The sequence below is a fragment of the Alosa sapidissima genome, chromosome 9 (genome assembly GCF_018492685.1).
Source record: "Alosa sapidissima isolate fAloSap1 chromosome 9, fAloSap1.pri, whole genome shotgun sequence".
Lineage (NCBI taxonomy): Eukaryota > Metazoa > Chordata > Actinopteri > Clupeiformes > Clupeidae > Alosa > Alosa sapidissima.
Window position 1 is genome coordinate 5,121,833 of NC_055965.1, and position 27,527 is coordinate 5,149,359.

Below are 27,527 nucleotides of genomic sequence, written 5' to 3' on the forward strand. Positions count from 1 at the left end.
GCGCTTAATAAACTAAGTGCATGTTGAACAGATGCCTTTAGACCCCTCTTAAAAGAAAGAAAGAATAAATGAACGCCATATCAATCAAAACATAACAATGCCGTAAAAACAGCTTTATCCTCCTAGCACATTCTTGAATTGATTTCATTACCTAAAAAAGGGAGGCGAATCTCCTGTGCGTTGTTTGACTGGCGGAATACGACAGTCACGTGACCATTAACGTCAACGACGTAATGGCAGCCTCCTGTTTTGCAAGTGAGCACAAGGAACAGTAGAGTTTAAACAACACTTTTGGTAACAAAGAATCACATCTAAGGAGGTAAATGGCTACATGTTCACTGGTGTTTGTATATAGTTTGTTTCATCTGCTTCAAAAACCAGCTAGATGACGCGATGCCGACTTCGAATGAATGGCGTTGTTTTGTTTTCTAAGGAAGCGCTTGCATGCCATGTTGTTGACCATGCTATGCTACGCTAAGCTTAACATGTTTTTCACGTGGCCTCGGCTAATGAATTAGCAAAATAGTTGTGGGCAATTAAAGAGGCCTTTCAGTATTCCATCTCAGTTCATGAAAAAAGTCACGTTTGAGACAGACGACCTCCCTTTTTTAGTTTAGTTAGGGGTAACTGTGAAAGGGGTGCCACACCTTTCATCATCAGCCGCTGACATCAACATAAAATCGCTTCAATCTAAAAACATTGTTTTGCATCAAGATGAACTCTGTGGGTATGTCTTTTTAACGTACATATTTGATAACCTAAAACGACTCGTGCGATAAAAAGTAGTCTACAAGAAAAAATAGTTCTCATTTCCAGTAAACACTGTATGAGTTCAGCCAATCCGTGAGCTCTGCGATGCTTTTGGGTAGCTGATTGGATGATGGCCCAAACCATCATAAAGGTTGTCTGAAGCATCAACATTGTTTGACTCCCAGCAGTAGGCCTAAACGATTAAAAAAGAGACTGATTCAGTTTAAGATGTATTTTAATGTCACAGTAAGCAATGCAATATCAGTGTTACTGGTTTAGTGAAGTGAATAGGGCCTGGTATCTCTGGGGGATAGTTTATTGTCTAAATTGGATAACAAGTGGTCAATGTTTAACTAAAGCAGCATGAGCGCTATTGGTAACCACAGCCTGGCAGACTTAAAGGTTAAAGATCTTAGACTTGCTGACTTCGAGCTCCACGTTTCCTTCCTGATCTCTCGGTCTTGTACGGCACAATCATGGGTTCAGGTAATCGTCTCATGTTCATATTAATATTATTTGTCTCACAAATTGATTCTGATGATTAACAAGCTAAATTGTTTTACTCAATTAGATACTGTGTTATCGTTAATAATCAATTGGGAGTCAGCCATTTTGAGCCCATGTTACTGTCGTATGTGTGTTGGTCTATTAGACTAAAAAATATCATGTTTCATGTAGTTTCTCGTGCATCTTTGTTGACTACGTTTAAATATATGCTCTGCACTGTCGACGGTGGCCATCTTTAACAGAATGTCTTCCTGCAGACGCTGCCATGTCCCCAAAGATCACTGTGGAGTTGCTGAGGCAACTCCGCCAGGCAATGAGGAACGGCAAGTACCTCAAAGAACCCATCCAGGCCTACATAGTACCATCTGGAGATGCGCACCAGGTACACCTTGTGCAACAGCCCTATTTAAATAGACAGATCAACACGTTATATATCAAATATATTCTTAAATGGATGAAACTGGAATTTTTTCGATAAAAGATAAAACTTGAAATGGTACCGTTTTAGTCATGTTATGCTTAGAATTATAGTCTACATACAATTATCAAATTAACCAGGTGATGACGTAAGACTACTGAGAGAAAGTGGAATAGAGTGGTATCAAAATTACCACCACTACCTTACCATTTCATAATGTACAGAGACTCTGGCCACTTTCCATTGCCAAGCGTTAACTTCCTTGAAGGCAAGCACTCTGTTGAAGTTTAAAACTATTGGATCTGCCCAGAGCCACTCTGGATCTACCATAAACAATCGCTAATGTTTGGTCGTGACTTGTGACATATGTCATGCTCAAACTAGCGCACAACCTCAACGTCATCGTTCTCAGCCACCCTCCTCTGTTCGCTGATTAGACAGGTAAAATTTGGCCTGAGAAAACCTGTGAATATACCCTAATCCCAGACAACGTACTGAAGGAAAATGACAAACGAGTCTAGGCTGCCTACAGAGACCTTTTTTTTTGTTTTAGTTTACAGTGTACTTACAGGATGGGCAGCTAGTGGATTGTGAGGAGATGTTCACTGAATGTGGGCTTGAACTTGCTTGTTATCACTGGCTGTACTTTTAAATAGCCTAGAAACAACTGTTTTCTCTACTTCTTCTCTTCTCTCTCTCTCTCTGTCTGTCTCTCTATCTGTCTCTCTCTCTCTCTCTCTCTGTGCACATGCTCATTTTGTCTGATCCCGCTCCTGTTCTCTGATCACCTTTGATTAGGGCCAGTGTCTGACAGGGCTTTTAAACTCTGGCCATGAGTTGGGCAGAGTGTTCTCCAGCTCTGATTGCACACGCAGCTGATCCCCTCTCTGTTATGTCTCACTCCTCCCCCACATCCCTCCATCCCTCCCTTCCTCTCTCTTCCATTCCCTCCCTCCCTCTCTCGTTCCCTACTGTGCCCTACATTTATTGCAGAGTGAATACATTGCCCCCTGTGACTGCAGACGTGAATTCATCAGTGGTTTCAATGGCTCTGCAGGTGAGGCCGTGTGTGTGTGGTGTGTGTGTGTGTGTGTGTGTGTGCCCGCCCGTGCCCACCAGCACTCGTAAAGCTGAGTGAGACTCAGGGAGTAATATAAGCATTTGGGTCATGGAATGGCTTGGGTTTCCTCAGTCTGCGAGACCAAAATAGGTTGATTCAGTGAAACTGCCCTCAGATGGTATCATGATAATGGCCCATTGACCGGGGTCTTTAAAAAACGACAAATCACAATGCCAACCTGCCTCCTGTTGCTTTTTTTTTTCATAAAACGGAACTCAAGAAGATGAGAACGGACATGACATGTTCTCATAGCAAGTCAAAATGGCTGCTTGTAAACCTTAATATGACCTTAATGAAATTATATTGCAGTTATAAGCAACATGAGATGTTATGGTAAAACAAAGGTATGGCCATGCTAACTGAGCTGGGTGTTGATGAGGGAACAGAAAACAAAGCAGCAAAGCACCCGCAAGCTAAGAGAGAGGATGTCTATGCGCCGGTTCTCTAGCCCCATATTTGGTCATTAGGCTATCTTCACCTTTATGAATAGCTGTGAAGTTTCTTTTGTTTGAAATGATTGTTGACCTGTTCTCTCACTCAGGCACCGCCATCATCACAGAGCAGCACGCCGCCATGTGGACGGACGGACGCTACTTCCTGCAGGCCAGCCAGCAGATGGACACCAACTGGACCCTCATGAAGATGGGTAAGGCAGGCGGAGTCCGTCACCGCCGTCATCTCCACCACCACAGTGTCCCACGACCAAAACACTCCCGTTCAGCATAAGGATCTTATGACATAGCCACTGTAGCACACTGTCATATACCAGCAGTATACCTGTTATCATGGATCACATGTTGGGAGTACTGATGCACAGATCGAAGATTAGTAAAGGAGATAAGATTAGTGTTCCTAAGTGCAATTCATCTCTGTTGGTGGAAGCCATGTTGGACGTTATTATTATAAATACAAATGTGTTATTACGAGGCTGAGCCATGCAGGTAGTTATATAGTGTTTGTCTAAATATATAGCCAGGCAGGTAGTTATATAGTGTTTGTCTAAATATATAGCCAGGCAGGTAGTTGTATAGTGTTTGTCTAGATATATAGCCATGCAGGTAGTTATATAGTGTTTGTCTAGATATATAGCCATGCAGGTAGTTATATAGTGTTTGTCCAGATATATAGCCAGGCAGGTAGTTATAGTGTTTGTCTAAATATATAGCCATGCAGGTACAGTAGTTGTATAGTGTTTGTCCAGATATATAGCCAGGCAGGTAGTTATACCTTTTACATTTCAAGTACCGGTAGTTCTGTGAAATGGTTACCTGAGATTACTCTTACACCCTATTTCAGAAAAGTGTCTGTTATTCTGACAACTTCAGATTATGATATCTCTGTAGATATCTGATATACAGTACAAGCTTAAATTTGGTGGATGGACAAATATCTCTGAAAATTGAACATTTTCCAGCTGGAGATTTGGGCATTGATAAAAATCTGAAGAATGCTCCTAAGTTTACATAGCTCTCCTCTCAGGGTGTTGACTTGACTAGGAAACATTCTGTCATTCCTCAAGATAACAGACTATGGAACATATGTTGTTATTGTCATTTAATCCTTTCTCATTCTCTCTGTTTTAATGCACCACTATAGAGCAGAGTTCGTCTTGGGTTCATGTGACAGATTTGTGACTGTCTTATCTGTGCCTGTGATCTGTGATCTGTGGCAGGTCTGAAGGAGACTCCATCCCAAGAGGACTGGCTCATCAGCATCCTGCCAGAGAACTCCAGGGTCGGCGTCGACCCCTGGATCATCGCAGCTGGTCAGAATACTTTTGAGTTCTCATGTTCTCAAACACTGCTCAGTTTTGGTCCTTGAGATCTACCATGTCTACAGGGTTCCACTGGATGCCTTCCTATGGGCTTACCTAGTGGAATAGCATGCATGATTAAATGATACATTTCAAACTAAATCCGCATAGAAACAGAGCTAGAGGAGCAGGAGAGATAAGCATTCGAGATAAGATTCCTGTAAAGGATTCCACTGATTTTCTTTTAGAGCATGACTTGGCTTGATTTTTTAAAATTATTATTATTTAAAATAAGTGGTCTGGGTTACAGGTACGCTGGCAGGTCACACCGCTCCATCCAGCACCTGGATTTTTATTTTTACTGTTTATTAGGCCTATTTGTTCATTTGTTTGTCCGACTGTCGGTGCTAGCTTGGTCATTGCACTCGCAAAATGAATTAAATTAATGAAATGATAATGTTTAGCATTGGTGATGCTGATAAGGTGAAAACACAACTGAATGCATTTCATGAAATTCTGAACAACTTTAAAATATCTCATGAATCTGTTCAAATGTTGTTAACTGATGATGTGAAAGAAAATGAAAATATTGACTGGTATGAACCAAAGATTGCAAAGTTTAATGAATTTATTTCTCAAACTGAGATCTGGTTGGAACGTCAATCAAATGAACAATCACTTGTTGATGTGACTGATAGTGTGTCAAGAGTTTCTAAGGCTGACTCAAAGGCATCATCTGCCCACACAGCACACATTAAAATCGCTGTGGATAAAGCTGGCATGTCTCATCTGGATTTTGTGGAATTGGGACCAATACCTAAAACACCATTTCAGAAAGCTATGCATGTACATCAGAAGTTAGTAGCGGCACCAGAACCAACCACTACTGCAGCAACAAGGCCAAATGTACCAAGCCAAGGAACTTACCGAACTACAGCCACTAAGCCGAGAAGAGCACAATCTACTCCTGGAAGGGAACCAGCAGATCCCCCTGATGGCACAGAGTTGACAAATCTGCTTGTATCTGTTCTATGCCAATCATCTCTTCCAAAGAAGGAGGTGCCTGTGTTCAAATGGTGACCCTCTGGACTTTCAGTTATTTATGCAAGCATTTAAACACAATATAGAGGATAAGACTGACAGTAATGAGGACCGACTGTACTTTTTAGAACAGTATACAATTGGACAGCCAAAAGAACTAGTTAGAAGTTGTTTTTACATGGATGCAGCGGCTGGTTATGCTGAAGCAAAGCGCCTGCTCAAGCGCCACTTTGGCAATGACTTAAGGATCACGACTGCCTATATGGAGAAAGCCTTAAACTGGAGTGTAATCAGACCAGACGATGGAAAGGCACTTCATAGTTATGCTTTATACCTAAGAGGTTGTAATAATGCTGCCCAAAACTTTCGCTACATGTCAGAACTTGATTTACCATCCAATATAAAACAAATTGTTTCAAAACTCCCCTATAAACTCCGAGAGAGATGGAGAGCGGTGGCATGCGACATTATGGAACAGACCCAACAGAGACCTAAATTCAATGACCTTGTCAGATTTGTTGAAAAGCAGGCCAAAATAATGCAGGATCCGGTCTTTGGCAATATTCAAAATGCTCGCAGAGAAATAAAGGTGGTGAGAGCACCTACAGTGAACTTGACCTACGGAAAATCTAGCAGTAAGCAGAGCTTCGTCACTGCAGTTTCTCCAGTTATCTCTAAGGCCTAGTCCACACGTACCAAACCGATCTTTTTTTCCTCCGTCTTCCCTGGAACCGTATCAAGAATATTTGCGTCCAAACGGATCCATCTCAACACGACTCAACACGTTACTTCATACCCCAGGCCTATAGGTGGCACTGTTTCTTTACAGAAATTGACCAAAACTTGCGCTTTACAAACAGACAGAATAGGCTACGACGAAATGGCTAGTGCAAGGAAACCAGAATTGTTTGTGTGGACTGATGGTGAACTGTCAACTGTAGTCAACTATAAAACTAATACACTTTATTTTACGGTTTGTGAAGGGTGCAGTCCCGTCCTTTATTTGGCTAACGCAGGTAGGCCTACTAATCACCTTTACTTTCTTTGGTTGTAGGATAGTCCGTGATTCACATTAGTTTTGGCTATCACTGCAATTAGGCTACTAAACGCAAGGCTTACCCAAGTTCTAGGCTATTCTGTCGCCACATTTATAATATTGCTATAAAACCTTTGTTAGTAACAGTCAATACTTTTGCCTGCATCAAATCGCGCATTTGCATTCAGTGTGCTACCATAGGCTTAATGTGAGTTCTAAGCGTCTTTGTATGCTTATATCTGATTTCACTCGACTGTGAATGCATGTATATATGTTGTAAGACATGTAAAATAAATGAATGACACTGGCACTATGCACAAATTAATGTAGCCTTAACTTACACCGCACTTTCCTGATAACTTAAGTTCTCTCGCGTCACTGACAGTAGCTAGAATGCATAAAAAAACACCGGGAAAAACAGTGTTCAGTCCACCAAGTCATAAGCTATCGGCACTGAGCAGCACCAGTTGTGATATTTATCTTACGGAGTGTAATCGTAGGTAATGTCATGTATGAAAACTAGTATTGTTAGGCAATACTATAAGTGCAACTCCAGGGCAGCTGAGGTGTGGCGATGACATCATCGATACGCAAGCAGGATGTGCGGTTTCGCTGTCTAAACGAATTCAAACGGGCTACGGTTTCAGATTTTTCCACTCTGGGACCAGGTTTCAAGAAAGTGCGGTTTCGGGCAGTGCGTTTGGATTCGTTTGGACGCTCGGTCAAGACGAAGCAAAACCTCTGCGTTTAACCTAAAAAGCGTCTCCATGTGGACAGGCCCTAATCCAGTTGTTGCTAATGCCGACATCAAAGAAAATGGAAAAAAATTCTACTCCCGTTAATGCAAAGGATGCCTTTTCTGAACCCTGTGTTTTCTGTCAAGGAGAGCATGCAATGGAAACATGTAAAATTATATTAAAACTTGCTCATAAGGAGAAAGTGGAGTTTCTCAAGAAACATGGATTTTGTTTTGGCTGTTTGATCAAAGGACATCTCAGTAAAACATGTAAAAACGTCTAACATGTCGCTCATGCGATAAGAAACACCCTACCATCTTGCACATTGGAAACTGGCAACCAGGTGGCGCCACATATACTAAAACATCTGTAGTAACCACAAACAATACCACCTGTGGCACAGCTGTTCAGACCAACTCTGTCACGGTCACCATGGCACCAACTGATCAAACAGGGGCTGGCAATACTGACCACAAACTGGCTATTGTACCTGTAAGAGTGAAGACGGCTAAGGGTAGTCAGTCTATCAAAACATATGCGTTCCTGGATCCCGGGAGTTCCGCAACTTTCTGTACAGAGAAATTAATGGAACAACTGTCCGTCAGAGGGAGGAAAACAGAAATTCTGCTCCAAACAATGAGTTATGAAAAGCCTGTGAAAACAACATATAAATTGAGTGGACTGGAAGTATGCAGCCTTGAAGACAATGATTTCATAGAACTTCCAGAGGTTTTCACACAACAAGCCATTCCTGTGAACCATCAGAACATCCCGAGAGAAGAAGACTTAAAACGATGGCCTTACCTGAATGCGGTCAAGTTGAAGTCCATCGAAGCTGATGTCAGTCTGTTGATTGGTGTGAATATACCAAAAGTCATGGAACCACTGAAGGTCATCAACAGTCAAGACAATGGCCTATATGCTGTCCTAACACATCTGGGGTGGATAGTAAATGGACCACTGGGAATCAACTCTTTCGTTGACAAACATGGCCGACCACAGATAACAACCAATAGGATATCAGTGGCTCGTCTGGAGGATCTTTTGGTCCAACAGTACAAACAAGACCTTCCAGAATTGACCTACAAAGAGAAAGAAGGAAAGCGAGGGCTGCACCCTTGAAAGTAGTGACAATTCCCAGACTGGAGCTCACTTCAGCAGTTTTGGCTGCTCGGATGGATAATATGCTCAAGAAAGAACTGGAACTTCCGATCTCAGACTCCTTCTTCTGGACAGATAGTACTTCGGTCCTGAAGTACATCCTGAACGACACACAGAGATTCAAAACATTCGTGGCGAACAGGGTAACTGTGATTCGCGATCTGACACAGAAATCTCAGTGGCGTCACATTTAAGACTGATCTCAACCCAGCAGACAATGCATCTAGGGGAATGCGAGCTGAGTCTTTTCTGAAAGGAGGTAATTGGCTTAAGGGTCCAGACTTTCGCCCGCCCCATTACAGAAACATCTGGAGACTTTAAAGATCCTGAACCCTTAACTCCAAATCACCTGCTTCTCTTAAAAGGGAAACCCATATTTCCACCTGGGCTCTTCACCAAGCAGGACTGCTACTCCAGAAGAAGGTGGAAGCAGGTTCAGTACCTATCAGACCTCTTCTGGAAGAGATGGACACGGGAGTATCTTCCCTTAATACAGGAGAGACAAAAATGGAATGAGGTCAAAAGAAATCTAAAACCCGGAGACATAGTAATGATCATAGATGAAACCTCTCCACGAAACTCCTGGCCTATGGGACGAATCATGGAAACTTTTCCAGATACAAAGGGCTTTGTACGTCGTGTCAGAGAGACTCAGACAGGAATCTTGGAGAGACCGATTACCAAGCTGTGTCTTCTTAAAGACATGTCCTGACTGACCAACTGACCAGACTGACACACTGATACCCTACACACATTACCCTGCACACAACATGGTGTTTGTTTCAATAATATCCTGATACCTACTGAAATCTTTGCCATTCACCGAAGTAATATATTTCGACATTATTGAATGGGTGTGAGTATAAACTATGAATCTGTTGAACACTTACCTGTTGATGTTTATGAAAAAAGAGTGTATAATGTGTAAATGTGAAATAATGTGATTTTGACAAAGACTATTGAATGGACTCTGATTTTGCAAAACTTTTTGAGAAATATTCTTTGAAAGGAAAAACATTTTGATGGACTTTCTATGAACTATTGAAACTAATATGTGAAAAAAAAAGAAAAAAAGGAACTCTGAATGTAAATGCTGTTACAATGGACTTTGAACTGTGCGGCTCCTTATGAATGTTTATGTTATGGATTGCCACATTATGGTCAATTAGGGGCTGGAGTGTTGGAGCCGTTTTGATATTTATGTTTGTAAACTCATTGAAATTATCAATATTGATGAAATGCCAATGACATTAAGATAATATTTATGTTCATGAAATATGGTTTATAATTATAAGGAATATGGTTTAAATGTATATAATTTTACGTGTTAAAACTGTCTGGCCAATTAAGAGTGACGTCTGGCCGTCTGATTGACGGATAGCTATTATAGTGCTGGGACACCTTTGGCCAGGTAGAGCGGAAGTGGCAAACAAATTTTCAACCGCGTGAATGCGATAGAGGCTTTTGTTTGTATTTTGACGAAAAGTGGATTAATAAAATTACTCTATATTCTAAGATGCGCGTGGTCCGGAGTTATCCGCGCTCAGAAGTGACCGCCGCAAAGCTGTCACTACACTCTTTGTTTGTAAACTCAGGGCATTGCTGTAAAAGAGCTTAATGCTCAGTCAGTTTCCCCTGAATAGATAACGGTTGATAGGATGACCTCTGACCCCTGTTGCCCTTCCTCTCTCAGATCAGTGGAAGAACATGTCCAAGGCCCTGGCCAGTGCCGGCCACGCCCTGGTGGCCGTGCAGGAGAATCTCATCGACGCCGTGTGGGAGGACAGGCCGATGCGCCCCAGCACGCCACTCATCGCTCTGGGCCTGAAGTACACCGGTCAGTTCAGCCTCCGCACGGCCACCACAGTCAGTCACACAGCGAAAACACATAGAGGAGAGTGTGAGAGAGAGGACAATATTAGACCTAAGTGATCGAACAAACATACAGGGTGATCTCACACACCCAGGTCACTCTCTTTTCACCAGACTTCCGTCTGGCAGACTCAGTGTAATACAAGCCCGCACAAACAGACTCAAACACAGCTTCTTTCCCATGGCAGTGAAGGGACTGCTGAACCATGAACATACTGCAATCTTTTCTGCACTTTAACCTGTTGTTGTTTGTTGTTACTGAATTTTATACAGATTTATTTATTTTGTACTGATCATAGCTGCTATAGGGATTGCTGCCAAACGGAATTTCATTGTATCTTGTGTGCAATGACAGTAAAGCTTCTTATCTATCTTATCTAGGTAGTAGATATAAAATATATAAATGTCCAGTTAAAACAGTCAAATGGGAAGGCTATGTAAATAACTTTACACCCAAGTATAAAGCCATTCAGGAGTACATAGAATGTTGGTAAAACATTAGCCATAAACATCATTAGTTGGCGAAGCTAATGTCTAGACCTTTACTTTTGAATTTTTTATTACTCTAAATGATCAAAAAAAAAAAAAAAAAAAAAATCTAGGAAAATAAAGAGGAAATCTCAGATGTAACAGATGTTCTCTGGTGAACACATTAGTAGCAATACACAAATCTGGCCTTCCATGGAGGAAGGAATCAGTTTTCAACGTCTCCGATTAGATTATCTTAAGACACCTTCTCCTCTTACTGCTGGTATCTCAGTGACTTCACTGATTCAAGGATATATTTTCATAGTTTTGTTTCAGCATTCCACAGAGTGATTATTGCATAGTAATCAGATGAAAAAGCTGTCATTTGAAGTCTATGTTGCCTTGCCTTTTGTTAAAAAATATGAAATTATCATTCCTGTCCTTAATTGCATCATCATTACATTGTGTAAAATGATGTCATGTGCCGTCATGCTTGGTTAAAATAACATGCTGTTGATGTACTTAAAATGGGAAGGTGTGATTTCACACATGCTGTTGTCATGGCTGCAGGTTTGTCATGGCAGGACAAAGTGACCGCTCTGAGGGCAAAGATGGCGGAGAGGAAGATCTCCTGGTTCATCGTCACAGCGTTGGATGAAATAGCTTGTGAGTTTTTTTTTTTTTTTTTTTCCATCTTTAATTAGGTACAAGCCCAATTACCCACCTTTGCCCATATAAGGAGATCCGGTATCTTGAGATTTTTCCTATGGGAAAATAACATGGGAATTTGGAATTTGTTAAACTCTTGCGGGGACGACAAAAATGGAAATGCAGACATTTTCCTGAACACACTTTTGTCTTGCAATGCAACTTGCCATTAAGTTAGTTAGCAAGTTAGCTCTGGGGTAGCAAAAATCAAAGTGTTCTGCTGCCTTCACGTACCGGAGATCACAGTGTCCACTCAAAGGCAGAGGACAAAAGAGACTTTTTCGTCCCCACGAGAGTTTAACAGGTGCGATAATTCAAAATCCCCATGTTATTTTCCCATAGGAATAATCGCCAGATACCGGATCTCAAAGATGGCAGCTTTTTTGTAGGCGAACTTCAGAGGTCTATTTGAAAAGGATGCAAGGGCAATTACCAATTTGAACAAGGAACTATCTGATGACAACTGAGCTCATGAACAAAAGCATTAGTGGAAGTGAAAGCTAAGACCCCTGCAAACATAGAAAATAGGTTTTGCCCTCACTGTAATGTCTGGCACAAGATAGGGGATGCACTTGCAGTATGCAGTATCCCTGTTATGAGGCTTATTGAAGCAATTTTTTTTTTGTACATTTAAGATCATGGAAATTCAGCTTTTTAGTTTGCGAAAGTCAGGGAATTGTCAGGTAATTTCACATTTGACTTGTATTGTACCCTGCTAATGAAATCAAAGCAATCGCACTCTTCTCCCCCTACTGCGTTGCTTTGAACACGGCGTCCACTAGCGTCCACACTTGAACCCCTGTCATCCTCCTGATGCTGCGGCTGAGTGTTGATCACGACTCGGCCTCCTCCTTATTACAGGGGCTGTCCCCACACTCCTCATCAGCCTGTCTAATGAGCCCTTGTGCTAGATTGGCTGCCCTAGGTTAGGATTATGCTGTGGTTAATGAAGCCTGATTGGGATTGCCAGCAGGTCACTTTTGGTTCAAGTGTGCCAGTGGAGGTGGGAATTGCCTGTGGAGGATCACCAAGAGTTTTTTTTTTTTATTTTTTTTTTTTTTTTTTGTAAAATAGGCTCTATGTACGACTCCATTTTCAATTCGCTTTTACTGACATGAACTTCCTGTTTACATTAAAACATTGGCAAATATGTGAAAATGTTGCATGCCACTCCCTTAAGCAAACGGGAAAAGGGTTTAAAATGTTCTTAACCTTAATCAAGCAACTGATGTTACTGAACTGGTTAGATAACTTTAGCTATGTTGTTCAACTAGAAAAAACTGACATGGCAGTTATTTGTAAGTCATGACATGCCAGTCACTGACATGCCAGTCATTTTGTCATTTGTCATATAGACCTTTTGACCTGCAAATGTGTTGTGTTGTCTCTGCTGATGTTCTGAATTGGTTTTGTAGGGCTTTTTAACCTGCGAGGATCAGACATCGAGTACAACCCAGTCTTTTTCGCTTACGCTATCGTCGGGCTAAACTCCATCAGGTAAAAGAGGCTTGAGTCAGTTTATTGATGTTTGGGTCCAAATCCTACTTGTTTTGCATATTCTCACATCCATGAACTAAATTAAACTCAAAGCCATTGTTTTTTTTGTTTTTTTTTGGATAAACAAAAGAATGAAACCATAAACAATTTCCATGAATGTGTAGTACATCATGATAGAAAGATATCTTACATGTGGTCTCTCTGCTAGTCCATTCCATTGGCCGGTGACTCTGTTGATGTCATTTCCTGCTGCCCAATACCTCTGTTTTACCCCTTCCCTCCCCTCCAGACTCTTTGTGGACCAGAAGCGACTGGCCAACCTGGTCATCCGCGAGCACTTGCAGTTGGACTCCCCTGGGCGGCCGGAGCTCAGCATCCAGACGGCGCCCTACGAGCTGGTCCACACCGAGCTGCAGGCCATCTGCGCCGCACTCGGCCCCAAAGAGAAAGTGTGGATCTGTGACAAGGCCAGCTGTGCCCTCACCCAGACCATCCCCAAGGTACGCAGCACTGGACAGGGCAGTGATGAGGCCCTACAGCAGAGTGTGCCCATCAGTATTGATACATCATTGTGTTAATGTTGATACATCATTGTGTTAACGTTGATACGTCATTGTGTTAACGTTGATACGTCATTGTATTAACGTTGATACGTCATTGGTATTACATTGGCATACTGGTAAAACACTACTATTACAGCAGGAGAACAGGAAGTGGGCAAAAGCTCATGTGCTGTGGTCCTCAGTGACCCAACTGACATGCTTTGCTTTTAGAAATTCACTAGCAGAGCCTTGTGTTGTAAGTGTATATAAGACAGAAGACAGACAAGTGTATTGTAAAATAATCCTGTATGATTGACAGAATGAAATGGAGTAGGCAAAAAGTGTAACGAATACCCGTTAGCAAAACCCAAAGATCAAAGGGGAAGGCAAAAGACAAAAAGACAATAACATACCTGCCGATCAGGTTTGGAAGATGCAGGGCGCTGTGGAGTGGTGTGGAGTGGAATGTGATGTTAAGAACAGTATCTTCTCTTCCTTCCTTATTGTTTGTGATATTACTAGTCATTTATGTAACATAACCCACATTTAGCAGTACTGAGTACATATGACCAGACTCATGCGTGTCACTGGCACGTGGCAACACGTCCACTAAGTAGTAGCAAATGTAATTCTGCCTAGTGATGTATACATGTTTTGTTCTTCAATAGATGCACAGGTCCCCCATCCCCTACACACCCCTCTGCCTCGCCAAAGCTGTCAAGAACGCCACGGAGATTGAAGGGATGAAAATGGCTCACGTGAGTGAACTGCTAACCTGCTAAAGATGGTGACTGTAAATCCACCTGTGTGTCTGGTCGCTGTAGCCAGGATTTATCCCAAGGGGTTTGGGTTTATAGGGGTGTGGGAGTACGGTTCAGAAGTCTAAAGTGCACTAAACTGAACCTAGTTTAGGTTTATAGGGGTGTGGGAGTATGGTTCAGAAGTCTAAAGTGCACTAAACTGAACCTAGTTTAGGTTTATAGGGGTGTGGGAGTACGGTTCAGAAGTCTAAAGTGCACTAAACTGAACCTAGTTTAGGTTTATAGGGGTGTGGGAGTATGGTTCAGAAGTCTAAAGTGCACTAAACTGAACCTGGTCTGATGGATCAGTCGTGTCTCTTTACTAGGCCTGTCTGATTCACTGCTTTCTCTTTCGTGTCCACGTAACATCTGATGAATCTGAAACCGATCCAGAGGCGGTGTTTTATCTGAGCTTGTGATCCGCTGAGTCATCATCAAACCACTCTCCACTGTTCTCCAGTCAAAAAAAAAAGTCCTTAGACAGGTGGTTCTTTTCAAAGGGACTATATGTGAAAACACCCATAAACTTATCTCTAATAGTTGTATTCTGACTCGAGCACATTCAGAGTTGGATCTGTTTGTTTTGTCTTTCTTCTGCATTTTAATTGGACATTATGTAACCTATACAGCCTGCAGGGTTCCCACGGGTCATGGAATATCTGGAATATCATGGAATTTTGGAAAGTCTGTTCTAGACATGGAATTTTATAATTTTTGGGGCAAAGTCATGGAATATAGGGAAATGTTTCTGAAACAGTTTAACATTTACTTGCCAAAAAACATAAATACAAATATTTCCACACAGAATTGATGTATATCTGGTTATCAGCTTTACTGCTTGCTTGAGTAGATCAACTTTGTTTATTCAATGCCCATTTATTTGTCTCCCGCTCAAAAAAAGTAAAAGATTCTTGAACGATACGCGACTGCTCTGGAAGAATTGATCGGTATATTGTACCATTTATATAGTAAGTCATGAAAATGCTGTTTTTTGTCATGGAATGTTACATCTGACTTGGAGTGGGAACCATGAGCCTATTAGCTAGACATTCTCTATCCATCTCTATTTCGGTCGGTGCAGTTTGCAACAGAACAACTCTTTCAGATGAACTCACAATGCGAATTCTGGCCCTTATAGTGCACTGAGTTCGGTTCGTTTAAAAGGGACTATATGTGAAAACACCCATAAACTTAACTCTAATACTTGGCTGCTGTCATCTAGATTTGGAATGGTTTGTATTCTGACTCAATAGCAATAACATTCAGAGTTGAATCTGTATGTTTGTCTTTCTTCTGCAATAGCCAACTACAGCCTGTGGCCTGTCAAAATAGGTTGAATCACAACACTTATTTGTCACTTTGAGGTTTATAGGTTGTGTCACTCGGAGATGAAGAACACAGACCTAAGATGATGAATACAGACTTAACTTGAACCATGAACATAAATTGTGAAATGAAAAGTTTAGTAAGCATAATTTATAACACTGCTACACTTATATTGTATGGCCATTTAGTTGCTCACGAATAGTGATATTAATATTTGTTTGATTTGGTTGATTAAATATTTGTTATACTGTACTCTTGTGTGTTGAAATCACCATGTTTGCCCCTTTCCCTGGAAAGTGTACGAAACGAGTGATTGAGTGAGTTTACGAAATGCCAGTATGCCCTTGTGTGAGATGTGCCAGTGCAATGCCCTTATGTCTCCCTGGCAGATCAAGGATGCTGTGGCCCTGTGTGAGCTCTTCGCCTGGCTGGAGAAAGAGGTACGACTCTGCGCCTCGTCGCCCGTGTGCTGCGTGGCCCCAGTGGCATGTCTGTGGGTTCTGCTGAGTCACGCAACCGACACTGCGAGCGTGTGGGGGCCTCTTGGGTTTCAGTGTGGGCCATTGTTGTGCGGAGTAATCCATCGGCCGCGCTATTGTTGGTGTCATTCCTCATTCAGGGCGAGAGTAATAGGCCTCGCTCATGTGACACCGTTAACAGGCCTGCAACCACACACATCCGTAGTGTTTGGGGCGTCTCCCCGTGTGGACACCCCGTAGTACAGACCTCAGGTCAGAACCAGCTGGGGTCCCGCCAGGTCATCAAAAGGCGACACAGATAAGTGTGCAGCTGAGTATTACTTTGAGAAAAGCAGTCCTCAAGGATGCTCACGCTGAAAGTAGCTAAAACAAAATGTTTCAACAAGGTGCATTGTTTAAAAGTACTGCCCCACTACCTTCAGGTCCAAGGACAATATTTTTGTCGTTCAGCCGTCACATGTGTGGTGTTGTTTTGAAGTCCTGATTTATGACCACCCACCTCATACTGCACATGCACTCTAGTTCATGTAGTGCAGTGGTTCTTAAACTGGGGGTCGCTAAACGTTTTGGAGGGGTCGCGAAATGATTTGCAGTCTGGATTAAAGACATTTTTCTAAAGGTTTTTAGTCAAAGGCTGCCATTGACATAATGCCTTTGGTGTTTACACAGCCTAACTATGAGAGAAGACATTTTCTGCCTCTGCTTCCAATGCCCATCTTGCAACATTTCAAAACCAAATTCCGCCGGTTAGGGAGGAGCGGGTCGCGAGACTTAGCCCATGTTTTTTGGGGGGTCGCCAGACATAAAGTTTAAGAACCACTGATGTTGTGGACGGCTGCAGTGTTTTCCCCGCTCACTTGTACTTTCCCTGCTTGTGTCCTTCAGATTCCGAAAGGCAACGTGACCGAGATCTCGGCGGCTGACAAGGCGGAAGAGTTCCGCAGGTAAAAAAAAGCCTGTTATTAGTTTCCATCATCAATTCTTGACACTCTATACGGAGGCCAATGATAACATCAAACATCACACCCCCCATTACGCCCAAGATATGCAGACATTCAAACACTCGCACACGTCCACAAATGTCCTCAGGCAGAGAACAGATTTTCACTCGTGCACAGACTAATTCTTTGGTCTGATGCTTTTACTTTTGTTTATAACATTCACACAATAGCTGATTGTCACTGTTGCATCAGTAAGCTTAAGGGTTTACTGGTAAAGGGTTGGCACACAAGACGGTTCCCCATTTTTGATGTACACCTGGGGATGTCACATAGCTTCATAATAGCTTTATTATAGCATAGCTTCATAATAATAATGACGCTAATTGTAGCTGCCAGCATTGGGAGGAGAACCATAGAAATGAAATTTGGTGGTCATTTCAGATCAAGTTGTAAAGATCCATTGAATGTACATGCGATGCACATAGCTAGTTACGAAAATGTAAATGTAAATCAGGTTTATAGGCCAAGTATACTTGCGTACACAAGGAATTTGATCTCTGCATTTATCCCATTCGTGAATTAGTGTAACACACAAAGCACCAGTGGTGGACTAAGTACACAAATCCTGTATTTGAGTGAAAGTAGAGATACACATGGTCAAATGCTACTCCAGTAAAAGTAGAAGTCCTCCTTTTACATGTCCACTTGAGTGGAAGTACAAAAGTACTTGCCTTCAAATGTACTTACTGTAAGTATCGAAAGTAAAAGTCCTGAAATGTATTATTACTTAACAGTTGCATTTACTATTGTTGAAATGATTCAACACAGACATAGGCATTCCTTGAGCCGTTCTCCTTCATTCAAGGACAAAATCAACGAAGAATTGTTGTATGTAAAAATAACTAAAAACAAACTAATGTGATGTCTTATCTTAGATACTTCAAAGTAACCACTTTTTGCTTTGTTAAATGCTTTACACTTTCGAACCAAATCAAGACATTCCCTTTTGTGTTTGATGGTGTCAGATTGTCCATCATTGTATACTGTATCTATCTATCATTGTCTATCATCATTTGCTCGATGGCGTCATGAGGCTAGTTATGGTCAAGGGGTCAACAAGGTACAGTAAATAGTGAATATAACAATAACATAGGTTAGGGAACACCATTATGTAAAGCCTAGCTCACTTAATAGACACTATACATGTAAGTACACATGTATTTGGACAGTCTTTTTTCCAAAAGGAACTTCAGCTGTTATAAAATGTAGTAGAGTAAAAAGTAAGATATTTGGCCTAGAAATGTACTGGAGTAGAAGTAAAAAGTTTTACCAAATTTAAATACTCAAGTAAAGTACAGATACATGAAAAAGCGACTTAAGTACAGTAATTGAGTAAATGTACTCAAGTAATGTCCGCCACTGCAAAGCACACAGTGAGTACACAGTGAGGTGAAGCACACACTAACTCGGAGCAGTGAGCAGCCTTGCTGCAGTGGCGCTCGGGGAGCAGTGCCAGTGAGGGGTTAGGTGCCTTGCTCAAGGGCATTTCAGCCGTGGATGTGGGTGGGCATGGGAGAGCAGTGCTCAATTACTTCCCCAGCTCACAGTTTTCCTACTTAGTCAATGAGCCACAGGCCCAAAAAGGGGCGTGTCACTACCAGGGGCACCTGCAGGAATTAATGCTATGGTACGCACACCCATCACCCCAACCCCCCCCCACCCCCGCAAAAAATGTTTTACTTGTGAACAATATTTGTCCGTTTTAGGTCCGTGCATTGGTCAGCAAAAAAGTAGCCTACATAGCATAACAACATCCACATGCAATAATAGCCTACAACGACAATGTCTACAATGACCTATTCATTTGGACAACTTGATACAGCCCTATACAGGCTAAAGTTACCTTTAGTTTTGTTCTAGCGTAACGTGACGTCTGGCTTTAGTGCAGTCTAACGTTCTGACAAGCACACCAATTGCCTACCTTGTTCTTGCCCATCTGGAATAACTCCTAGCGTTGCTGCCTCCATCCTTTCTGTTTTCGTTGTTTAAACTTGTGATATCCATGATGAGTATTGAGTTAGTGAATTAGCTCAACATTGTGTGCTGATAACCATATATAGATAGATAGCCGAGTTAAAGAAAACCAGTAGCCTATTGCGTGTCTGCGTGCGTATTCTCTCTCCTGCTCAAACAAAATGCATGCACGTTAATTTTGATAACGTGTTCACTAACTTTACATAATAGAAAATGGTAAGTAGCCTAATGGCATGCTAAAGGGATACTGTGCATAGTTGGGAAGGTATGGTAGGCCAATTTGGTGTGAATACACACACACACAAGGGACATTTTCTGTTGATGAGTAGCTTGATGGTACGCACAGTGCGTACAGACGTACACCTGCAGGCGCGCCTGGTCACTACCACTTGGGGGGGCAAATTCTCACTATATTTTTCTGAAAGCTACATATCTCTGGAGTATAAAATGGTATGATAGCAAGTTGGATCTTGTAGCTTTGTGGCTGTACAGGCCTTCAAAGTTGACCTCTGATTTGAAAAAAGGAAATTCCGCCTATTGGCTTTTTTTTGTTAAACCACTCATAAGAGCCCAGAAAATAATCCAAACCTCATTATTACTGATGCATATGTGGTGTTTGATGGCATACATATTTTGAATCATTGTGATTTTGCCCTTCATTTTGGTTGATAAAATTCAAGATTTATGTGTAATAATGAGCAAATCTACGTTTTCAGAGACACAACGTGTTGCAGCACTAATTGAAATGCCCACTACCTCATTAATCAATGTATTTATACCTTCCTACCTCCCAGCAGACTTGAAATACAAATGATTACATAGGTCTGCATTGCTATGCTATTTACTATTTGTAAATGTACTATTTGGAAACACCCCAAAATTCAGTAAACTGGTTGGTGAAAATATTCATACTTTACAATTATTATTATTATTATTATTATTATTATTATTATTATTATTATACTTAAAATTGTCTTTCATCTGATGTTAAAATAATTTCCATTGAAAAGAAATAATAACAATAATAATATTTTCCAAGACTTGATCTACAAGTACATACATTTACAACAGTTTTAAAAATTCTACACAGTTAGATCTGATGAGACAGAAACTGAAATTAGATCAATCCATTTTCAGAGGAACATGAGTTCATTTGCATATCTACAGCAGGCAAAGCAACACAAGAGGTTAGGGATGATCTGATTCAGGCTCATACTACAGGCAAAGATCATGACATAGAGGCTGGAGTCAGATACACCTAAGCACAAATTCTATGATACATTGACAAAGTCTTAAAAAAAATTAAAGACATTTACAACATGAGTCAAAAAAGAAAACACCGGCACATGGCAAGACCATCATGTTAAAGACTGGACATGAGAGAAGTCTTTTGTCACCCTCTTGGACCTTAACCATGGTCATTGGTGACACCTGAGGGGACCCCAAGGAAAACCTCTAAAGCAGCACTTGCAAAGCATTTGCAGAAACTTGAATCACTATCAGATAATCTTCCAGATGAATATAATACAGCAACAATCATTGATGGAATGTCTCTGGTCCAGAAGGTCAATAACAATGTCTCAACTTATGCAGACATTGCTGCTGCTATTCATAGCATGATCCGTAAAGAGACAAAGCAGAGGCAGATAATTTTTTAGATTAAATTAGATTAGATTTAACTTTATTGTCATTGTGCAGAGAACAAGTACAGAGACAACACAATGCAGTTTCTTAGTTTGTTGGATGTCACCGGGATGCAGAGCTAGAGTTCAGTAGGGTGACAGCCGCAGGAAAGAAGCTTCCTCTGAACCTGCTGGTTCGGATGTGGAGAGACCTGTAACGCCTCCCGGAGGGGAGTGGGCAAGCATCGCTTGCCCTGGATGGCCTCGATGGAGGGGAGTGAGGAACCGGTGATGTGTTGGGCAGTTTTCACCACCCTCTGCAGTGCTTTCCGGTCGTGGGCAGAGCAGTTGCCATACCAAACTGTGACACAGTTGGTGAGGATGCTCTCGATGTTGCAGCGGTAGACGTTCACCAGGATCTGAGGAGACAGATGGACCTCAGAAAGAAGAGACGCTGGTGAGCCTTTTTGATCAGGGTAGAGGTGTTGAGGGTCCAAGAGAGGTCCTCAGAGATGTGGACACCCAGAAACTTGAAGCTGGTGACATGCTCCACCTCAGTCCTGTTGATGAGAATGGGTGTGTGTGTGCTAGCTTTAGACTTCCTGAAGTCCACAATGAGCTCTTTGGTCTTCTTGGTGTTGAGAGCCAGGTTGTTATCAGTGCACCACGATGTTAGGTGCTGGACCTCCTCCCTATAGGCCGTCTCATCGTTATTGCTGATGAGCCCAATCACCGTAGTGTCATCTGCAAACTTGATAATGGTGTTAGAGCCATGTACAGGTGTGCAGTCGTAGGTGAAGAGGGAGTAGAGGAGAGGGCTCAGCACACATCCCTGTGGTACACTGGTGTTTGATGGTTGAGGAGGTGCGATTATCTAACCTAACAGACTGAGGTCTGTTGGTTAGGAAGTCCAGAATCCATAAGTTTGGTTTTTCTTTTCACATACACATATATTGGTAGATGTTTTTTCTTTACCTTGACATGTTTCGACGTATACTTCCGTCTTCATCAGAAGTAGGGATGTAACGGTATGAAAATTTAACCTCACGGTTATAGTGACCAAAATGATCATGGTTTTCGGTATTATCACGGTATTTCTAAAAGTGTATTCAATATGTTCAGAAAGCACTGATAGGCCTACACAAGCTGAAATAGTTTCAAAAAGTGTCCCGTTCACTTTTTTCTTCATGTTTAATTGGCTATGTGCTTATAGCTTAACTTACCCCACCATAACTTGGATTTGCTATTTATGCTATTTGGATGCAATGAGTGAGACCAAAGTAAGCATTCAAAATAAAACTTTAGGCTACTGTATTCTCCTGATTAGGAGAATACTCTCCGGAATAGATTTAATGTGGACGCGAACATAAAAAGACACAAAGTGGCTACATGATACAGTGCACATTTTGCGGTGAAAAAGTTCCGCCTTTTAAAATCAGGTGTAGCCTAATCCGAATCGTAGTTAAAACCATCAATTAGACAACAGAATCAGTAGGGTACCAGTTTTGTTCCATTGTACCAGGCCTACTGTATGTCAAAGGCAGGCTGGGATGAAGCTGGGAAGGATTAAACATACGGTTTCCACACCGCGGGTAATCAACAGTGATAATCATGATGTTTGAAATGAAAACGGTAATTGTTATAGTCAACATTTTTATCGCGGTTTACCATTATACCGGTAATCGTTACATCCCTAATCAGAAGGTCACACGGTGGAGTAGTGTGACGCGTTTTTATCAGCTGATGTTGTTACGGAGGTGTGATCCACCTGTCAGTTTTTTGACAGGTGGACCACACCTCCTGCATGCCAGAGTCATTAAGCAGGAGAAACAACCGATACCACCGCTGGATAAAGGAGGCGATTGAAATAAGAAAGCAGAGCCCAAAGACGATGAACAGAGATGAGGGAGCATATATGCTCTCCCATACCTGGAGTGCCGTCCTGGGGGGCGGCTGACTTGACAGCAGGAGGTGTGGTCTACCACCTGTCAAAAAACTGACAGGTGGATCACACCTCCGTAACAACATTAGCTGATAAAAACACGTGAGTTTCATATAGTGAGAATTTGCCCCCCCAAGTGGTAGTGACGACCCCCTGTGGCTCATGGACTAACTGGGTCGGGGATCGAACCGCCAACCCTTCTGTTTCAAGCCCAAAGCCCTAACCAGTAGGCTACGGCAATCTTTTTCAGTGAATAGTTTGAAAGATGTGTTGCATACTCTGTAGCTGATAAAGGCAAGAGAATTATTCACAATGGGTGATGTTGGCACAACACATTTTTGTGTGCCAGTGCCACCTTGCCCCTTATACGTTTAAAGTGATGAAACGTGGGGCAACCTTTTGAGCAATGTAACTGGGCAACCACATAACCAGTTCCATTTATTCTAATTGGATGATCATGATGATTTGCCTAAATGATGAATAAAGTTGTAGAAAACTGTTGCCCAATATCAACTGGAACATGCCAGGACCACAATAATGTGGAATATTGCCCTGCAGCATTGCTCAAATTCTGTCTCATTTACCATTTTGACAGCAAAAGGAAACTAACTTTAAATGGGGTCACAAGACACTGTTGCAGTTTGGATTTAAAAAGTCCTGACACCCTTTCGAATATTTTCTTTTTGCCGCAGCGAAGCGGTGGTCGTATAGGTTTAGTCAGATTTTTTTTTTTTTTTTTCTTTTTCGCATGTCCAAATTTCCATCAAGGATTCCCGGGACACTGAAAGACCGGGGTAGACGAATCTTGGTGGGCATGTAACCCCACATGGATAGCATGGAACCATCTGTAGCCCCCCCGCTGGACTGCACCCCCCGAAAGGAGGGTAGGGCAGACACAGTTTTCTGTGAATATCTCGAGAACCGTAAGGTTTAGGAGGACCATTTTTTTTTTGTATGTTGATCTCAAGGGGCCATGTCAACCCATTCCATAACCACTCATTTCATGTATAGCGCCACCTAGTTAAACACAAAAAAGTAAAAATGAGGTGTTGTAATCGCAGGTATCTGTGACCTAACATAGTCAAAACTGCACGAAATTGGAAGTGTAGGATCATTATGACACCCTCTGAATGCACGCCAAGTTTCGTGGAATTCCGTTCATGGAGGGCGACACAATAAATTAATTTATGTTACTATACACCAACTGGCCTGTAGGTGGCCGGAGACAGTTTTCTGTGAATATCTCAAGAACCGTAGGGCCTAGGAGGTCCACCTTTTTTATGTATGTTTGTCTTAAGGGGGCATGTCAACCCATCCCATTACCACTTATTTCATGTATAGCGCCACCTAGTAAAAAATTAAAATGCAAAAAATTAGGTGTTTTCATCACAATATCTCTGGCTGACACCCTCCGAATGCATGCCAAGTTTTGTGAACTTTCGTTCATGGGGGGCCTTACAATAAAATTATTTATGTGTACATTTAGTGACTGTACACCAACAAGGATTCCCGGGACACTGTAAGACCAGGGTACACGAAACTTGGTGGGCATGTAACCCCACATGGATAGCATGGAACCATCGTTTTTCGTTTTGATCTGTAGCCCCCCCGCTGTACTGGACCCCCCGAAAGGAGGGTAGGGCAGACACAGTTTTATGTGAATATCTTGAGAACCGTAGGGCCTAGAATGACCAATTTTTTTCCCGTATGTTTGCCTCCAGGGGTCATGTTAACCCATTCCATGTGCACACATGTGCATAAACAGATACACACGCACACACATACATTCACAGTAATCATACGTATGACACATACTCACACAGTAGACATATGTACGCATGCATGCACATGCACAAACACACATACGCAGGCAAACACACACACACACACACACACACACACCCACACCCACACACATAAACATAAACGTGTACACGCACACATGCACACAATTCAAGAATTTCTCAGAATTATGAACAGGCAAGATGGGGGTCTTGAAATCTATGAACTAATCATGTTTTGGTGCTTGTTGTCTAGCAGATGCCAGTGAGAATTGAGTGTGGATAATGCAATTTAGTGAGACAGTTAGAATCATATTGGCCTTTCAGCGTGATTTATTTTTGTGGAAAAAAATGTGCTGGACTGGGCGGCGGTCATATTTTGTACCGCTCTGCGGTACATCTAGTTATTTCCTTGTTGTTTTTGGAATCATGTCTCAAACATACTATGTATTTGTTCTGGCATATTTCCACAACACAGGATTATTTAGGATTATGGAAATGAGGTAATGTGCTGTCTCCATCCTTGTAGGACAGGTGTGTTAAATCACAAGAACTACCTCTGTTTTTGTGAACCTGAAGAAGACCGCAAGGTCAAAACATTGCCCAGCAAGCATGACCATTTGAGTTTATGCTCAAGGGAAGTGCCAAGGGAAGTCATTGGGGGAAGTTTTTTTGTTTGTAATTTTTTACTCACTATTTAACACTTCATCACCTTTCACTTGTGTGCTCAGTCTGTTGACAAAGGGCCGATTTTGTTGTCTGCCAGTTAACCTCATAAACAACAGCAATTACACTTGCCTGCTGGCCTATCAAACAGGAACATGGTGCGTATCAGTAATGCTTGCTTGCAACATTGCAACAGATTGTGGCTCCAACAAGAGATTTGTAATACAGTAGGTTTCTAAAGCAACTCAAGGATTTATGTACGAAAACATAGACCAATGTTTCAGAAAGTAAAGAATTCAATATTAAACATTCAATATGTGATATTTTGATGAAGTACAAACAAGTTGACTTTACATTCAGACAGACATTAGTTAGAAACCTCTTTAATGAAAAAGAGTGTTCCTTTATTCATGTTGTTCAGATGAAAAGGGGAGAAGTGTGTGAGTTGCGTGAGACGTGGGTCTGCCACTGAGCTTAGTCCAGCGGACATATGAGTCAATACTTCTGGTGCTACTCTACCTGCAGGTGTTGTTTATGGAGAGTTGTCAAATCTGGTTGGTTGCTATCCTGTATAAATGACCCAGGTGAAGTGATCAGCAGTGGTATGAATCCAGCAGGCTCTTCTAGGCTGTGTTTGTCCCCATATGACATGATAATCCCCTGCAGCTGCACTCGCAAGGGACTTGGAATGGAAATGCACATAAGAAATCATCCATTTTCCTCAGTTTCAGTTGTTCAGTTGCTCTTCTTGGTCTAAACTCACACATAACATCATGGTGGTGCTAATACAGGGGGACATGATTTGGCCCTTCCCATGGTGGTATTAGACTTCTCAGATGAAGTTCCCAACTCCCCTGCGAGGCTTGTGGTGCATTATGGAACTCCACTCTTGACATTTTTGGCAGAGGAGCAATGCATTGGGTTTAATTTGTGTGGTAGATATGTCCTTACTGCCCCATCTAGTGGAGATGGTGATAACAACATGTTCATACACATGTCTCTCGGTTTTTGTTTTCTGGTATATGGTAAACAAAAGTGGCTACACCAGTTCTATGTAAGGATTCCTTTATGTTGTGAAGTGTAAGTTATGCTGATTATATTGCATGTCCTCACTTTTATCAACAGCAACGTGTGTGTTATACAATTGTAACAGTATCTTTATCTCCCTGGAATAAGTCACAGCATCCCCAGAGGAGTGGAAGTGTGACACTGTCCCTGTATTCCCATAACGCCGTAGCAGAAGAGCACGGGACCTGGGGTTGATGGCGCATGAATAATCCTGTGTGTGTTTCCTGCTGTTTTTTGCAGCCAGCAGAAAGACTTTGTGGGCCTGAGTTTCCCAACCATCTCCAGCGTGGGACCAAACGCCGCCATCATACATTACAGGTACGCTGCCTCAACCAGGTTAGAATACCGTGATACGGTTTAGCGTTAGAAAACCGTGATATGGTTTAGCGTTACAATACCGTGATACGGTTTAGCGTTAGAAAACCGTGATATGGTTTAGCGTTACAATACCGTGATATGGTTTAGCGTTACAATACCGTGATATGGTTTAGCGTTACAATACCGTGATATGGTTTAGCGTTAGAATACTGTGATATGGTTTAGCGTTTACAGTGCCTGTTCTTAGTGACTAATTATCTCACATTGTCTGTTACTGTAGGTCATCATCATGTTTCCTACACAAATATAGGCAATATAGCAGTAAACAAAAAGCAATTAACAACAACATCATCTGTTGTAAACAACTGATGTCTCAGATCTCCTCATATTTGCTGTTATTGTGTATATTCACAGTGTTAAGTGTGAACGACCTTTGGTTTTATTGTGACTGAATTGCTGCTCTGGCTTGTGTCCTTGTATAGACCTCTGCCTGAGACCAACAGAACGTTGTCCTTAAATGAGATCTACCTGATCGACTCTGGAGCCCAGTACATGTAGGTGCACCGCCCCCTTCAGTTGTCTGTGTTCTCTCTCCTCTCTCCTCTTCTCTCCTCTCCTCTCCTCTTCTCTCCTCTCCTCTCCTCTTCTCTCCTCTCCTCTCATGTAAATAATTAGAGAATGGAAGGCAGTGGATAAACAGACTCGGTCTAGGACGACGTTTGGAAAAACGCTGTCACAACTTTCCTTTGTTCCATTGTGTGTAATAATGAGCATGCCGCCTATTTTTTTATTTTTTTTTCCAACTACAGGGATGGGACGACCGATGTAACCCGCACAATGCACTTTGGGACGCCCACAGATTACGAAAAGGTTAATACTTTGACCCAGTAAAAATACATTTAACCAAGAGCCACAGACAGGAGTATGTACTGTACGAGCA

General features: G+C 41.9%; 1 protein-coding gene across 2 annotated transcripts in view; it reads left to right on the forward strand.

The window, feature by feature from the left end:
- The first annotated feature begins 183 nt into the window (after positions 1-183).
- Positions 184-27,527, forward strand: part of xpnpep1 (X-prolyl aminopeptidase (aminopeptidase P) 1, soluble) — a 30,025-nt gene continuing 2,681 nt past the window's right edge. The window contains exons 1-15 of one of the 2 annotated variants that reach the window (XM_042103450.1): positions 184-319; positions 1,515-1,639; positions 2,669-2,732; positions 3,337-3,441; positions 4,468-4,560; positions 10,217-10,360; positions 11,434-11,529; positions 12,987-13,068; positions 13,358-13,568; positions 14,279-14,368; positions 16,126-16,176; positions 17,101-17,159; positions 26,510-26,587; positions 27,070-27,141; positions 27,397-27,457. In XM_042103450.1, the coding sequence (XP_041959384.1) occupies positions 1,523-1,639; positions 2,669-2,732; positions 3,337-3,441; positions 4,468-4,560; positions 10,217-10,360; positions 11,434-11,529; positions 12,987-13,068; positions 13,358-13,568; positions 14,279-14,368; positions 16,126-16,176; positions 17,101-17,159; positions 26,510-26,587; positions 27,070-27,141; positions 27,397-27,457 (1,323 nt within the window). In that variant the 5' untranslated portion in view covers positions 184-319; positions 1,515-1,522. Of the gene's footprint in view, positions 320-1,129; positions 1,237-1,514; positions 1,640-2,668; positions 2,733-3,336; positions 3,442-4,467; positions 4,561-10,216; positions 10,361-11,433; positions 11,530-12,986; positions 13,069-13,357; positions 13,569-14,278; positions 14,369-16,125; positions 16,177-17,100; positions 17,160-26,509; positions 26,588-27,069; positions 27,142-27,396; positions 27,458-27,527 lie in introns of those variants that run through there. The other variant, XM_042103449.1, reaches the window with a different exon arrangement.